Genomic DNA, 14,895 nt, shown 5'->3' with positions numbered 1-14,895 from the left:
CCGCCCTTAAATCTCACTTATGTCTGTGTGGCAGCTGTTGCTTCTTTTAAGTAAGCAAGGTTTTGAACTCAGGTTTCTGTTGCTTATCAGCACTGTATATTAAAGACATTTCCTTCACACCTCTAAACCATTTACATAATGAAAAAAGTAGATGTTTTGCAAAAATGATTTTAAAAAAACTCATTTTTTTTAATAGTAAAATTAATTTTAAATTACTGAATAATTTTTCAAGAACTGCTAAATTTCTATATGCTTAAGGATTACAAGTGGTGGGGCTAACAACTGCAGCCATCAAATCTGAGGTGAAGTATGTGTTTGAAGAGTTTAAGTTCTGAGGTGAAGCAGAAAATTACGAACTTAAGAGTGATACATTTGTCTAACACGGGTTTGTTGACTACTGATACAATTTCTTAGAAAGCTCTTCTTTGTGAAGCTGCTCAGGAGTATCAAACCCACAAACACTGCATCACTAGAATAAACCTGTTTTGTGGAAAGTCCTGAAGGCAGGGTTCTTGTTACTAGCTGTCAAAGGCAAAAAAGAAAAATCAGCAAGGTTGCAGTACAGAGGCGAATGCAGAGCCAGCCGCCAGGGTCATGTTCTAAACAAGCAAACATTAAGCATTCTTTGTTACTGTTGTTAGCCAGTGTATTATTAAATACAACGTTAATTAAAGAGTCACATGTTGTGAGGGTGCTTTTTGCGTGAAGATCAGATTGCATTTTCATGTGCTTCAAGGATGTACTGCTGTCTTACTTTGTCCTTTGGGTATGTTCTCTCAGTAGTTATTAAAAAAGCAGACCTCAACAGCCTAAAACTGATTCTAAATTTGTATTTTGTGTGTGTATATTTATTGCCTGTATATATCTGTGAGATATATGTTCTAGTGCCACTTTTCTCAAGTAGCTTTAAAAACTTTGACTAGAATTAAAATGATGTAGGAATTACTTTCTTTGCTGCAGTGGTTCAAATTAGAGACCTCTTCTTACTGTCTGATAAACAGATCCTAGGAGAACATGTTTTTCAACTTAAAAGAGTGAAAATTTAAGCAAAATAATAATTTAGCTTACATCAGCAGGAAGCAGGGTAGAAACTGATTAATTCTCTGTGGCAGATCCACTGCTTTTTAAGTACTGCAGCTCCATTTCATTAAATTGTCAGGGTATCTCGTGGTTTGGTTAGCCTGCCTGGACTTCTCCTTTCTCGTGGAATTTCTTTTCACTTGGATTAATGAATTTCAGATGTAAATTTCCTGTTGTTTGCTCCAATATATCCAAATATCTTTAAAGTAATTTAATATTGCTTATACTATAAAATATACTTTTTTTTATTGTCAGTGTGGGTCTGGTAAGTCAGAAGACATGTGGAAGCATTTTTTCTTTTCAAATACTCTGCTGTGTTTTTTGTATGGAGGATTTCTCTTTCAAAGCAGTTCAGTAAGCACATGTCTATTAAGAAGTATGGACTAAAATGTTTTTCTGTCTTTAAGCAGATTATGTAGAAGGAATGCAGTTACAAGAGAGCACCTAGAGTGCATCTTGAGAGCCATTAAACCACTTGAGCAGCTAAGTGAACTCTTCACTGATACAACTGTTTACTTTAGTCTTCAAAAGTGTTCACCCATTTGTTAATTAAATTACAAAATAAATAAAGGGCAGATGATAAATATTCATGTATAGGCCTTGAAGAGGGATTGGAATATTGGTCATTTCAAGACAAAACTGGTGTGTGTGTATCTGTGTGTGTTTGTTCAGATGTCTTGAAAAAGTAGTCTGACCGTGATTCATGTTGGGGGAACCATTTAGGAGAAACATTCTTCAAAGAAATATGTCTATGAAAGTAATATATGGATCCTTATGAAGCCATAGTGTTTTGCAATTGCTTTTAAATTACACATCCCGTGTCTGGCTGTAGTTTGCATGGTGAAGACAGCGGTACAGCTGTGCTCATGGATAAACTGGTACTTACATGCCATTCAATATTTATGTCTTCTTGTGATTAGGTTTTGTCTAAAGTCACTACCTCTCTTCAGAGGAGCTTGGAAGTGCTAGTCATACTCTTCTAATGGTTTTTCTAAATGCAGAACATCAACTTCGTAAGTCAGTAGATGTCCAAAAATCTGTTTGGTTTTCTAACTAAGGGACTCGGAGTACCTAGCAAAAGCCCAATGCAGTCTAAAGTGTTGTGTTAAGATGAGAAGAGGGAGTAAGTGATCAGGGAAATGTGTGCTGGGTCTTTAAGGGCACCTGCTAGGACGGTCTCCTTTTCTACGGGTTTAGTTCCAGAGAGTGTGTATGTAAGTGAGTAAAGGCTTCTCCTCTTTCCTGGGATGACTGATGAGTGTATTTACCTTATCAGCTCTGAGTCTTCGAGCAGACTCTGCTTTTCTCCCCATCCAGTTTATTCCTTACCGAAAGGAGGACTGTCTTTGAAACCTGAGCCATTGGATGGCTGGCCTGTTTTAGGCATGTTTGCGTTCGCCCCAGGCTTGTCCTGGAGCTCTTTCTTCTTCAGCAGCTGTAGGTGCCTGCCTTCCAGTTAACATATCTTCTAGATAGAACTAAGATCTTGATAGATTTTAAATGTCCTAACAGCCACTTCGATAACAGTCAGTTACTGTTAGAACTAAATAGGATATAATTTATTGGAATTATACAGAATTTCTCTTTATGGTCTGTTTAAGAAATCAACTAGGATGTTAATATTTTTAAAACTTAGATTGGATGATCTGGTACATAAGGTTTTGGTTTGGCTTCAACTTTTGAATCCATGCAGATTTTAGCAGATTTCTTGCAGGGCATATTTTAAATGTTCCTAAAATATGAGTCACACCTTTACTTAGGCCTATAATTATTTAATTTTCAAGTATTCAGCAAACTTAATTCCATAAATGTCTTTACCTTTTCATGGCCTGATGATGATACAGTTTTCACTGTTGTTGTTCTTGAAGTTAACACATTTGTTTTCCCATACTGCACTTGTATTTCTTCTCCAGCTTACAAATATCTCATACCTGTTGGTTTGGTTTGGGGGTTTTTTTATTGCTTGCTTTTATGTGAGCTGGCGTTTCCCAGTGGGAAATCAGTTCAGACTGGCAGTGTCAGTAGGGATGTTCCCAGCTGAGCTAGCACCAGAGGTCTGAGATAGAAAGCTCTGAGTCAATACAAATGCAACTAGCTCTATATCTGCTCTTATTAATTCTGTGGTCAAATTAAGGAATACTTTGACTTTTTCAATTTTCTTTCTACTTATATGCAAATGTCTAGATAACAAAACCAAGCAGGTGTCTGCTGTCTAAAGCAAGACTAAACAGGAAGAGTTTTTCTACCGAGTGCCAGGAAACATAACACGATTAGTTCATTTTTCTCACTGTTTCCTCTTTTCTGTCTCCTCCTTCCTACCCTGCTTCTCTGCTTAAATATGTGTTGAAAATCGGAAATGTTAATGGCTGCACTTAGGTTTGTAAGCCATAGGCATCATCAAAAGCCTTACAAGTTGTGATCAAGTTTAGCAAGGCCATATTTAACAATTCCTGTGTTGAACTTCAGTGACAATTGATTGCTGTGATGGAAAGGTAAAGATGCGATCAGTGAATTTTTATATTAGCCTTTAATGGAGTATTCTCGATGTATATTTCTTTGTGACCTTTGAGTTGTCTAAAAGCTACGTAGCTACAGTTAGCAGGGTGCTGAGGTGGTGAATGGCACTAGAGGGCTGGGTTTAGCCCAGGCCCAGTCAGCTGCTGGACTGGTCAGTTCTGAGCTTTCTGCAAATGGTGAAAAGTCCTAGGCATGGCTGGAAGCTCTGCATTGTCACATACATTTCTTTTTTATTTGAATGTTCACTTGTATCATGATAAAACGGTGACTTATTTAAAGTCTTAGTAAGTACTTGTGCATACGTTACTTACTCTGCAGAGGTGATAGAAACCAGAGATTGGAAAGCTGGGCAGATCTAAACTCACCTGTACTTCAGTGAATAATTACACTTTAAAAACAAAATTGTTGCTGAGATTTTGGTTTTTAACCTTTAAATAGCAAAGAAGTGGCATTAATGAAGCTATTGTCTTTGCTGACCTGTTCTGTATGTTTCTTGTTCTGAACTGCTAGCAGAATGTCCTGCTCAGACTAGGGTATGGAGGAAAAGCAGTGGTGGTAGGTTTATTGATGGATTTACCTTTTAAAAGGTAATTGGCTTCTACTTTTTTATTCCTTTTACTTTCAGATATATTTGTTAAGTATATTTTGCGTAGGCTTTCCCATTACCCCCAGTTGTCTTGTATTTGCTCAGTGTATGTTATGTGGAAATTAGTGGGTTTGGCTTTGGGTCAGCAGGATAAATGTCCTACCTTGTAGTAGTTTAGATTTAATTTTGTTATTAAAAGTCAAGCTGTGGTGCTTATTTTTGCCTGCAGCAAACTTCAAACTGTATATATGTGTAAAGATGGAGGCTTTTGAAGAGTATAGCATGATGAAATTTAGAATTATAGAGCATTATTATATGGTGCTTGCAGCTTCTTATTCTGGGGCGTCAGTTGTATCATCCTGGCTTACCACTGCAATTCCATTTTCTCTTCTTTTGGAAGGAATTAAGGTTCCCTCTGTAAATTGAAAACATCTCTAAAAGATTTTGGTATAATTAATGTTAGACACTGATAATATGTTATTTTTTTAATATCAAAGCTTTTCGTCTGCAGTGCTAATGAATACTTTTTTTTTTTTCCTTCTGTAGGAGAATATATAAAAAACTGGCGGCCAAGATATTTCCTGCTAAAGACAGATGGCTCTTTCATAGGCTATAAGGAGAAGCCTCAGGATGTGGATCTGCCATATCCACTCAACAACTTTTCAGTGGCAAGTACGTATTTCCAGTATTTATTATTCACTCAGCATATTGACAAAATACCTGCTACATATTGCTTTGTGTGTAGGTCTGAATTTATTGGTAACATTGGAGGTTTGATGCCTTGTGTCAGACTAGTGCACCACTAATCTTATGTCCAGCTCTGCAAGGTATGCTCTACAAGAGCATTTACCATGGGTTGGTTTTTGAATATTTTGGAAGTCTAAGTTCTCATCTGTGTGTGTGTCTGAAGTGTCTGTACACTAACATTTGACAAATGATTGTTGTAAGAAAAAAATTCCTGAAAAGCTTACCTTTATCTGATCATTGACCTCTTTTTCTGTAGTATCTCTGAATTCACTTGAAAACCCAAATTAATTAAAAAATTACCTAGACTGTCAAATGACACAAAATCATGCTAAATTATTTTTCTCTTGGATAATCAGGTAATCAGCTCTCCAGCCTGGTTAATCAGTAATTTCAAGCAATCAGGCAATTTGCATATATTAGCAAAGCTACAAAGTGTGTATCTGTTGGTTAAAGTGAAGATATTTTGATTTCTTGTTTTCTAAGGATGTTTCTAAAAGACAAATCTGTAGGGTTTTTGATCTGGCAAAGCGAGATTGTTAGAAGAGTGTTTCTGAACAGAATAAAGAGTTCTGCATTGCTGAAGATGGAACAAGTGCTACTGAAACTGAATTTACCTATTTTCTTGATAAAATTGTTCTTGAGATTTGCTCAGCCTTTGTATACAAAGTACTTTGGGTATATATTTGGTAAGAAAATATTCTCGTGTTCCAAGCCCATGTCTTGTCCCACAACTAGAGAAGGAAAACTGCATATTCTGATTGTGACAGGTCTTACAAATGATATTGAGCGTACAAGCCTTCTAGCAATATTAGAGGCTCATTTTGCCTTGTTGCTATTCAGCGTAAAAAGCAGTGATGTCTTTTTTAAGTTGTTGTTCATATGAGTATAAATTGAATAGACCATAGGCTGCTCTTCCTTAGTAACTGCCCTAAATATCCTAACCTACTCATTTATAGCAGTAAGTACTTTCCTAGATACTTCTTCCCCAATGTGCAGCAGAAAGAACATTTGTAGAACTACAGCAGGGTTTTTTTGTCCTGCTTTAGTATGTTCTTCAGTGCATATCTAGTCTTTCTCTGCTGCAGCAACTAGAAGGATGATCCAGACAGTAGTTCTGCTCAGTGAAGAAATGCATAATTAGCAATTAATTCCAGTGTGTTGATACTGGTGGGTTTGTTTGTTTGTTTGTTTTGATACCCAGAGGTCATTTAATGTAATTCTGATAGGAGAATGCTGCTCTTGAACTTTGCCTTGATGGAAATCGGAGGTTTTCATATTGTTCTCCAAAATGGCACCATTACCACCACCACCACCCCTCCCCCCCTCCAAAAAAAAACCCCAAACCAACCAACCAACCAACAAATCCTCAAACAAACCAAAAACCAAACTCCAAAAAACCATTCTGCAACAAGCAAACCTCATAGGTGTGATTCTTAGGCAATGTAAGCTAAAGGAACAGTCATGCAATGTTAGAAGGAATAAAGTTCCGGTAAGCAAGATGAGTTTTTCTGTTTTCTGGCAGGAAAAAGAGTAATTCAATCAGAAATTATTGCTGATCGGTGCAAGAATAGGGAGATTTTTCACTCAATACTCAATATGTATAAAGTATCCCATAAAATTAAGTGAAGTACCTATGTAGAATTCACAGGAGGAAAAGCAAAACAGTATGGTTTTACGCTCTGAATTGCAAGGGACTGTAAGTTTTTTGTCAGCAGTTTTATCTGTCTGAAGATGAGATCATCAGTAGGGCAAACAAACAAAAACCCAAAATCGCTATAGGAATGAATCAGATCTTATGGGCAGTACCTGGTAAACGTCAAGAACGAGTCTGTCGCCCTCTGATCCAAGAGTTCCTGAGCTGCTGCAGTAGGTTTGTGGCCACAAGCAGTGCAACATATTTTTCCTGTAATAGTGAAGTACGCTTTTCATAAATTGCTAGCCAGGCAGATGGAGTGTGAGATCACTGTTAATACCATCTTGATTAGGTTGGCAGGGACATAAAGATATGTCTTTACAGTCCTATCTTCATGTAATCTTTGTAGCTATCTGTAAAGTGAGAGTGTGGTCTCAGTCTACTTTTTGCTCTCCAAATGATAGACATCTTTGGCTCTTGCTTACAGCTTGTTATTTAAGCAGAAAAGGCCAAGGCTGTGGTATTATTTTCGTAGTACTGTTGGAGTTCATCACTGGAAAGTTTGCACAGCTCTGCTTTGTATGATACTTGTTCTGTAGTTTAAAACTTTTATATCCAGCTCTGTGAAAGTAGTTTCTTCCGTCATGTGGATATTTTCCCACCAGTGTCCACTGCCTTCCACTCCTGTGACACCAGCTTTGCTTTTGTGAAAGGCTCTTTCCCAGGCATAGTATCATTCTGTCTAGAGTGGCTCCCTGATTTCTTCCAAGATATCTTTAAAGTCCCACACCTGATCATTACTCTCTCCCAGATCTTGCATTGTCTGCCTACTCCATCAGGAATGACAGGAAGGCCAGAGAGAATGAAGTTATTTAACATACTGCTAGCAGTGTGTCCAGTGCTAAATATGTCTTTATGAATAAAGCCTTTCTCATCGGGTGGTGTTTTGTCATAGGATGGAGTGTTCAGAGGCTGTCCCTTTTCCTTGGGGTGATCTGGGAGGAGTAAGGGGAAATGGGGGGAGAAGGCTTTGGGAAGCGTGTGTGTAAACAGATAGATGCTCTACATAGAGAGGGAGAGCCTGAGGTAGTGTGCTCACACTTCAGCCCATCGTTGTCCCACACAATGTAGGGGAACCGCGTGGGCATGACATGGAGGTGAGTGATCTCTCTTCCTGGGAGCCTAAGTATGTCCCTGAAAGTGAAACGGAGTTTACTGAAGGGTATGATAGCAGGGCTGGAGCCATGGGGGAGGATACAGGACTGGCCCCTCGGTGTCCTGGGCAGGGGCTTCACTTTGCCTTCCCATGGCTGCTGCTCCTCTGCCTTTGGGCACTTGCCAAAGTTGGTGGAGTACCCCGCACCGCATCTGCGGAGCTGCCCTGAGGGCTAAACGAACCAGCCAGCTCTGGTGACACTGGATAATGTGTAGGAATCATGCTGGTTTCTGTCCTGTGGAACCAACTTATTTTACACCACGAAGCACCTTTTTTTTTTTTTTTTAACATGGGGATCGATTGAGCTGTGTATTTGAAGTACCCTTTGAGTTCCTTAATGCTAACAGACTAACAGAAAGTTTTGCCCTCGTATCTAACCACACACTTAACGATAAATGAAGGCGATGTAATTATGTTGATGGGCAATTCATTGTGGAAACGTAAAACTGGTTGATATTGGTTTTCAGAGGTAAATTCAGAAGTGTGAGCTTACTTTAATTGGTTGGTTCAAAATCAGTTCAGCTCTTTTCAGGTAGAGACAAGCTGCTGCAAGTAATCAAGCTATTGTAGCTTAAAGAGATACTCTTGATTGACTGAGTCATGGTAGCTGAGTGGGTGTGCATTCCTAGCCCACTTCAACTGCAAAATAAAATATGTTAATGTAAAGTGCTTTTGCTTAGGCATTTATGCAGTCAAAACCAGTTTAAAAATAATTTGGATTCAATTGGTATAACTTCTCTGTACAGGCAGAGGCCTAAAAAAAATTGTCCTGGCTTAAAAAACCCCATTATGCTTCTTTGGAACAAAACTGGTATTCTAGGTGACAGGACCTTTAGTGACCGCCCTCCCCCCCCCAGCCAACGTGGCTTCACCAGTACTGTTTTTAATTGGTCCAGTGTTGCATAAGTAGAATCAATGCTGCTTTGTGTAAACCACTTTGGCCTTTGATCATCATCATTATTAAGGAAAGCAGAGTGGAGAAGAAATCTATTTCAGTTCTACTTAAGGAGCGTTTGTGCCTCTACTGGTAAAAAAGGTACTTCTGACATATGTGATGAGTATGTAGGTAATCACATAGCACATTTGGGATGAGGTATCTCTAAGAATTGGCCCTTTGCCTTCATTTTGATCTTTATGTGGGGAATAATTGGGAAGAGCTGTATCCCTTCACAGTAGCCTTTGAGCTTTGGCCAAAAATGATGTCACCTGGAATTTCTTTCCTATCTTGAAAGATAGTGCTTTCTAAGCACTCTCTGGTACAGCTACCCTTTTCCTTGTCTTTGAAAAGAAAAAGCAAATTTTAGTTATTGTGAGAAGGTAACCTTTTATAACCTTTCCTTTATTTTATGTTTTTTTCTCTGCAGAAATGATTACTGATGAACCTTTGCTGTTCTAAATGGAGAAACTGTGCTCCTTTTTTCTGATCTTAATCTTTCAGTGGGCAACAGACAAGGTTTTATTATTTTGGGAATTTAAAAATCTTGAAAACATGAACATTGAAAGGTTTCAGGGGAATGATGTTAGGGCTGTAAAGAATTCTGGAGACACTCTCTAAAGAAACGGGTAGGAAAATATATATGTATGCTTTAAGTGAGATTAAATTATGCGTCAAAATACTTCGGCGTTAGACGACCTTGTGTGCAACTCCACAATTAATTTTTCAATGAGATTTAAGTTTTAAGTCCCAGGGTTTTTTTAATTGTCACAACACTGAATGACATGAACCCAGAGATAGGCATGTAACTGTAGATAATGAATTATATACAGACTTAATTCCAAAATAATAATGGTGCAAGTGAATAAAGAATGTTCATTCAACACTGAAAATATTTATGGGGAGAAAAAGGCAATGTCTATGTCATGTACTGCATATGCAAATGCATTTAGGGAAATTTGAACTTGGATCTAACATGTATAACCAATATGACTGTCTGTATGGATGGGGAAATATTTAGCTTTCTGGAAAACTGAACCAATGATTTTCTTTGGGAGGCTTTCATGGTACTTTAGGACTGGTTTTTAGGTGGTGTAGTTGGTGTTCTGTCATTTGACTTAGAAGTTTGGATTCAGTTGTTGTCTTGGGTCGTGAATGGAAATGAGTTCCTTGGTCTCATCCTTCCATTTTAATGGACAGGGCTTTCTCAGACACAGTATAGCATACTGTAATTTCCAGTTATCTCTAAATAGGGCCTGATATGAGCATGGCAGGTCAGAGTTTACAGTCAGGTCTGAGGGGTTTTATGCTGGTGAGATACACACAGCTGCATAAATAAAATTGAGGTGTTTGCTTGAAAGAGAGAGAAGGATGTATAGTTTTGATGTCTTCTGTGGAAAGAAACTGAACCCTGGTCAAAACCCAGCAATAACATGTAGAAATCTCCTCTTTCCATGAAGGGGAAATGGCAAACTGGGTGTAATGACACAAAGACATGGATGCTACTTTGGTATTTTTTGGAGTATTGGAAATAAAAGACTTTCCAGCCTGATGAAGTGCATCAAAGATGATATTATTTTCAGCTTCAAGGAATATATTTTTTTTGGTCATATATGCTGTGTTAATCATTAAAGCACATATAAGTACTCGTCATAAGCCAAGCCCCACAGAAGTGGGATTTCTGCTGTATAGAACAAAAAGTCAGTCCCTGCTCCAAAATACTAAAATTCCAAATATAAAGCAAGGGACAGCAGATGGATGCAAACAGATGGGGGGAGTATGAGAAAACAATGAGACAGTATTAGCCTGTAGTACAGGCAGTGGTCTCAGCACATCAACAACTAATCCATTGTCAAGGTTAGATTTTTACTCTTCCCCCTTCTTTTCTCTATTTCTCCTTCCCTTCCTCCTGTTTTTTAAGACATGGTGAAGGAGAGTTTTAACAGGATTTAATAGAGGACCAGTATGGCAAACAGAGGAATTAGAAATGCTTTTGAGAAATGGTGCTGAAATGGGAACAGTAGAGGGATGAGTGGCATTTGGATACTGAATAAAGAGTGATAGCAAGGATGAGTGTAGGCTGTGAGGACAGACCACGCTGAAAAGCTACCTATACTTGATGTGGTAGGGCTGGGTAAGAAATGAGGAATGCAAAGAGGAGGGTGAGACAATCAAAAGGACAATGGAGAAAAATTGTCTGTTCAGCAGTTTTGGGGATGTCGTTTTTAGGGGAAAACTGCATTTGTTGGGGCCAAAGCAAGGGTATTAAATTGTTCACATAAATCTCTATGCAACCAAACTTATTTTTGGGGTCATACTGTGCACAGATACAATGTAGTGAGAAAGGAGAGCCTTTTGGAAAGGCTCAGAAAAACATGTTTCCTGTAGGGAGTAGATAAACGAGTGGGAGAATTGAGAGAGGACCAAGCTAAGGGTGTGTGCAAACATGTATGTAAAAGACATGTCTTTTCATATGTATATGAGCAAAAGCATGTATATCTGTCTCTCAAATACTGTTGGTGTATAAACTTGGTGTATTAGTTCTGCTACTTGTCTATGACTTGTCTAACAAAAAAAGTCATCAGAGAAAAGTGTGGATTTGGAGTGCAGGATAGCAAGAATGGAAAAAGGTATTTGTAAGCTGTGTGTTCATTACATTTTGACATGAGAAAGAAAAATTGGGAGTAGCAACTGAATAGGCAAAGATTGGGACGAAAGTGTTTATCTTGTAATTGAAAGACCAAGAAAAGAATAAGAAAACAAGGGTTGAATTGTAATGCAAATAGATAGGTTCGTAGGTAGATACAGGTATCTGTATAGAGATAGCACTTTCTATGTATATTTAAAAGTGTATATATTCTAAACAATGCAAGCAGTGGTTCAACATTTTTTCCTTTATATTGAATGATAATCGCAGGAAGTTATCTTTTGTGCTAAAACTCAATCTGTATTAGAAATAATTTCTCAAATATTCAATCTTTGCATATTTTTTAGCACATTCTTTTTTATGGCTGCTAGAATGTTTAGTATCCTTGTCTAGCCATATCAACAAATTCTGCTGAAGTTGAAAGCTTCCATATATGAAATAATAAAATGGTATTATTTTTCTTTATGTTTTTATGCAGAATGGATGTATTTAGGAAAAGAACACTGGTGATTATATGGTTAAAGTTATAGAATTCAAACTTTAAACTTTTTAATAAAATCTGAACAGATGATCTGTGCTTTTTTTTTTTTTTTGGAACTGGCAGGTTTCAGGCCCTCTAATTGGCTTCCCAGCTTTGCAGAGTAATTACAGCTTCAAGCAAACTTTGTCATCTGTGGTTCAGAATGGTGTAAAGTAAACAGAACGTTTTGAAATACAGTTTGTAGTTAGACTTGCTCAGGAGAGTTTAACTAGCATAACTACTTAATTTAGGCAGTAGCAGTTATTTGAAAAAGATAGCCTAACATTTTACAATTGTAATGTACAATGTTTGTGGATATGGAGGTGAACGTTAACCTCTGCTATGTACCTGACATACTGGTTTTTGCTTTAAAAAGACAAGTTAAACACTTGAGAAACATCTATTACATTTCTGTATACCAATTTTATTTTTTTTTTCCCCATTTTCTGTATAGATCCAAAAAATGGCCAAGTGAGTGCTACAGACTTGTTAGAACAGTTGTCAGTTTCTCTTACTGATTTTGTATTTTGCTGCTTCAAACAAGTGTTCTCCCCCAAGGTTTTTCATCCCCTCTAATATTAAAGGGGAAAAATCTCATGACTGATGTTTAACCCCAGCAAGACAGAAAGCTTTAGGATTAAAATGTGTAATTCCAACTTGTAGATGGCTAGCGTACAAGAACACAAAGTTGAGTCTGTCTGTTTACTGGCTTACTCATCTTTTTGAATGATAATTTAGACTTCCAACTGTTTTGAGTTGAGATTCAGCCCTTTAATTACATATGTTTATGTATAGTAGCAAACTTGAAGACATTATGGTGGAGTGTTCTCTACTCTTGGTAATGACCCAACTATCACTCGAGCGTTCAGCGCCAGCTCTTAGGAGCCAGTTTCACTCATTCTTCTGTGCTTTTGTACTTCCCAAACTATTCTCTCTGTCTAAAACTTCTACAGTGTTTCCAGTAATTAGCAGTAAAATATTTTGGTAATTATCAGTAACTGTGTATTAGAATATTTATTCATCTTAATAGATTTTTGTTGTTGTTGTTTGTTTCCTAGCTGTAGGTGAAAGACATTCACAAACAAGTTTTTATTCACGTTGCAATCATGACGGGAATGTTGTTTATCCCATACATTTGTATACAGCAGCACATGAAGCATGTGGGTGTGCTAAATATCAGCAGACTTCAGTTACTTTTATGTACTTGAGAAGGATGGGTAGCACACCACTTTTAGAAATACACTGGTCCTCCACTTCTTTCTGAAACTTTTTACTTCAGAAGAGAAGGATATGAACATACTCAGTTTTAACCTTCCACAGGGAAATTAAATCTTTAACCGCCTTTAACTGAATATTAATAAAACTCATTAAGTTTTGATAGATTTATTTTTAATAGCATCCTTCAGTGATAGTGAAATGGCATTTTTGCTGAGGGTTTTAAAAATGTTTCCAGTGCCATTTTCAATTACTAAGATTTTTTTTTATTACCTTCAGTTGATTTAGTTAATCATCTGTAATGAAAATTCAAGAGAGTAAATACTCTTTGGTAGTTACAGAGCTTGGTATATGTGTCCATATGATTTGTTCTTGTTAATAATGTGCATCATCACTTTGAGGACTGTTTGAAAAAAAAAACATAGATAGTACAAATAATAACATCTATATATTGGACAGATTTACATAATCTACACGTTAATATATAATTATTCTATTATATATAGTATACTATATATAGGTAAAGACCATATTATAGATAGCATTTGGACATAGGTTTACTTTGGTTAGTTCCAATTTTTGCATGCTTGAGTTGGGAAACTTAAGTTAATGCCATTTTAATGGATGCCTTTTTGTATGTGTTTTGTATGTATTTGCAATTGGAAAATGAAAGGTGAAATTAAAAATCTTTGGCTCCAAAACAAGCACTGGAGAAGATGTGCTTTTTAATTGGTACAGACATTTTTGCAGGTTTGACTCAGTACCTTTTTGCCTTCAAATTGTCCTAACACAGTCACCTCCCTTCTCTGTGTCTGGCAGCTTTCTTTACCTTCCTTCCCCTGAACTAGCTACTGTAGTTCAGCTGTACTCTTGCTATCCCTCAAGTTTTTCTTTCTCACACAGGTTCCAGTCTTTTTCCTCACCCATTTCCTTTCTTCTCCCCTTCTTCCCTGGTCTTTTGTTCCTGACATCTCTTCTGTAAATAACTTGCTGTATGCCGTCTTTCCGTGTTGGATTTTGCCTCAGTGAGGTGGTTTCTTTTCCATATTGTCTGAGGAATAGGATGAGGCATTATGCATATAAGGAGAGAGAGCTTTCCAATTAGCAGGTGTGGAGGAAGGAGATAGCTGTAGCCTCTGGATTATACTCAGTGCATAGATATTCAATGATTTTATGCTTTAGTAATTGTTACTGTCATTTTTTACCCTCCTCCTACTGCACTCTTATCCCTCCCACATGTAGTGTGGCCAGATGCCTTACATTTTCACAGGAATACTAAAAGGATATCAAAGGTCTTGGTTTGCCAAGTTTTAAGTCTCGTCTCCAAAAAGTAGTATTTTCCAGCAGTGTGCAGCTTTAGGCAGACACCCAGGAAAGAAAATTTCAGCCTACATGATTGAAGTGTGATAGGATTAAAGATGAGAGGATGGTTTTGTCAGAATGAGAGAATCTTAGAGAGACAATGCTTATAGTCTCTTCTGTTATGAATGTGGCCCAGCATATTCCTTAAAGCTACAGCTGGGGAAGTTAAGAATACAAATAGCCTGTTAACCCTAGCCTCACTGTCATCATGATCATAACTTGGACTCCAGCCATATCCCAGAAGAAGGGTGTTTCTTTGATCTCATGAGTGATATTTGCACCCAGCTACAAGCCTGGTTAAGTATCTTAAGCACTTCATCAGGCTCCCCAAGTTCCTGTCATCTGCTTCTGTCTTCCTTGTTTCTCTTCCAGCTTTTGTGTTAAGTTCCTTTGTCCATCCTGCAGTAGCTCTTTCCTTTAAATGTTGAGGACTTCTCT

The 14,895-nt window shown here is 37.5% G+C and overlaps 1 protein-coding gene across 1 annotated transcript in view; it reads left to right on the top strand.

Annotated features, from left to right (window-relative positions):
- The window catches only part of LOC104510161 (RAC-gamma serine/threonine-protein kinase-like), a gene marked incomplete at its 3' end in the record, with an annotated part of 29,266 nt that overhangs the window by 605 nt on the left and 13,766 nt on the right, over positions 1-14,895 (top strand). Inside the window, exon 2 of the mRNA XM_010152325.1 lies at positions 4,730-4,855. Coding sequence (XP_010150627.1) covers positions 4,730-4,855 — 126 coding nt within the window. The remainder of the gene's footprint in view (positions 1-4,729; positions 4,856-14,895) is intronic.

Source organism: Eurypyga helias, unplaced genomic scaffold (assembly GCF_000690775.1).
Source record: "Eurypyga helias isolate BGI_N326 unplaced genomic scaffold, ASM69077v1 scaffold20505, whole genome shotgun sequence".
Classification (NCBI taxonomy): domain Eukaryota; kingdom Metazoa; phylum Chordata; class Aves; order Eurypygiformes; family Eurypygidae; genus Eurypyga; species Eurypyga helias.
Note: the sequence above shows the minus strand (reverse complement) of the source record. Positions and strands in the feature narration are given on the sequence as shown.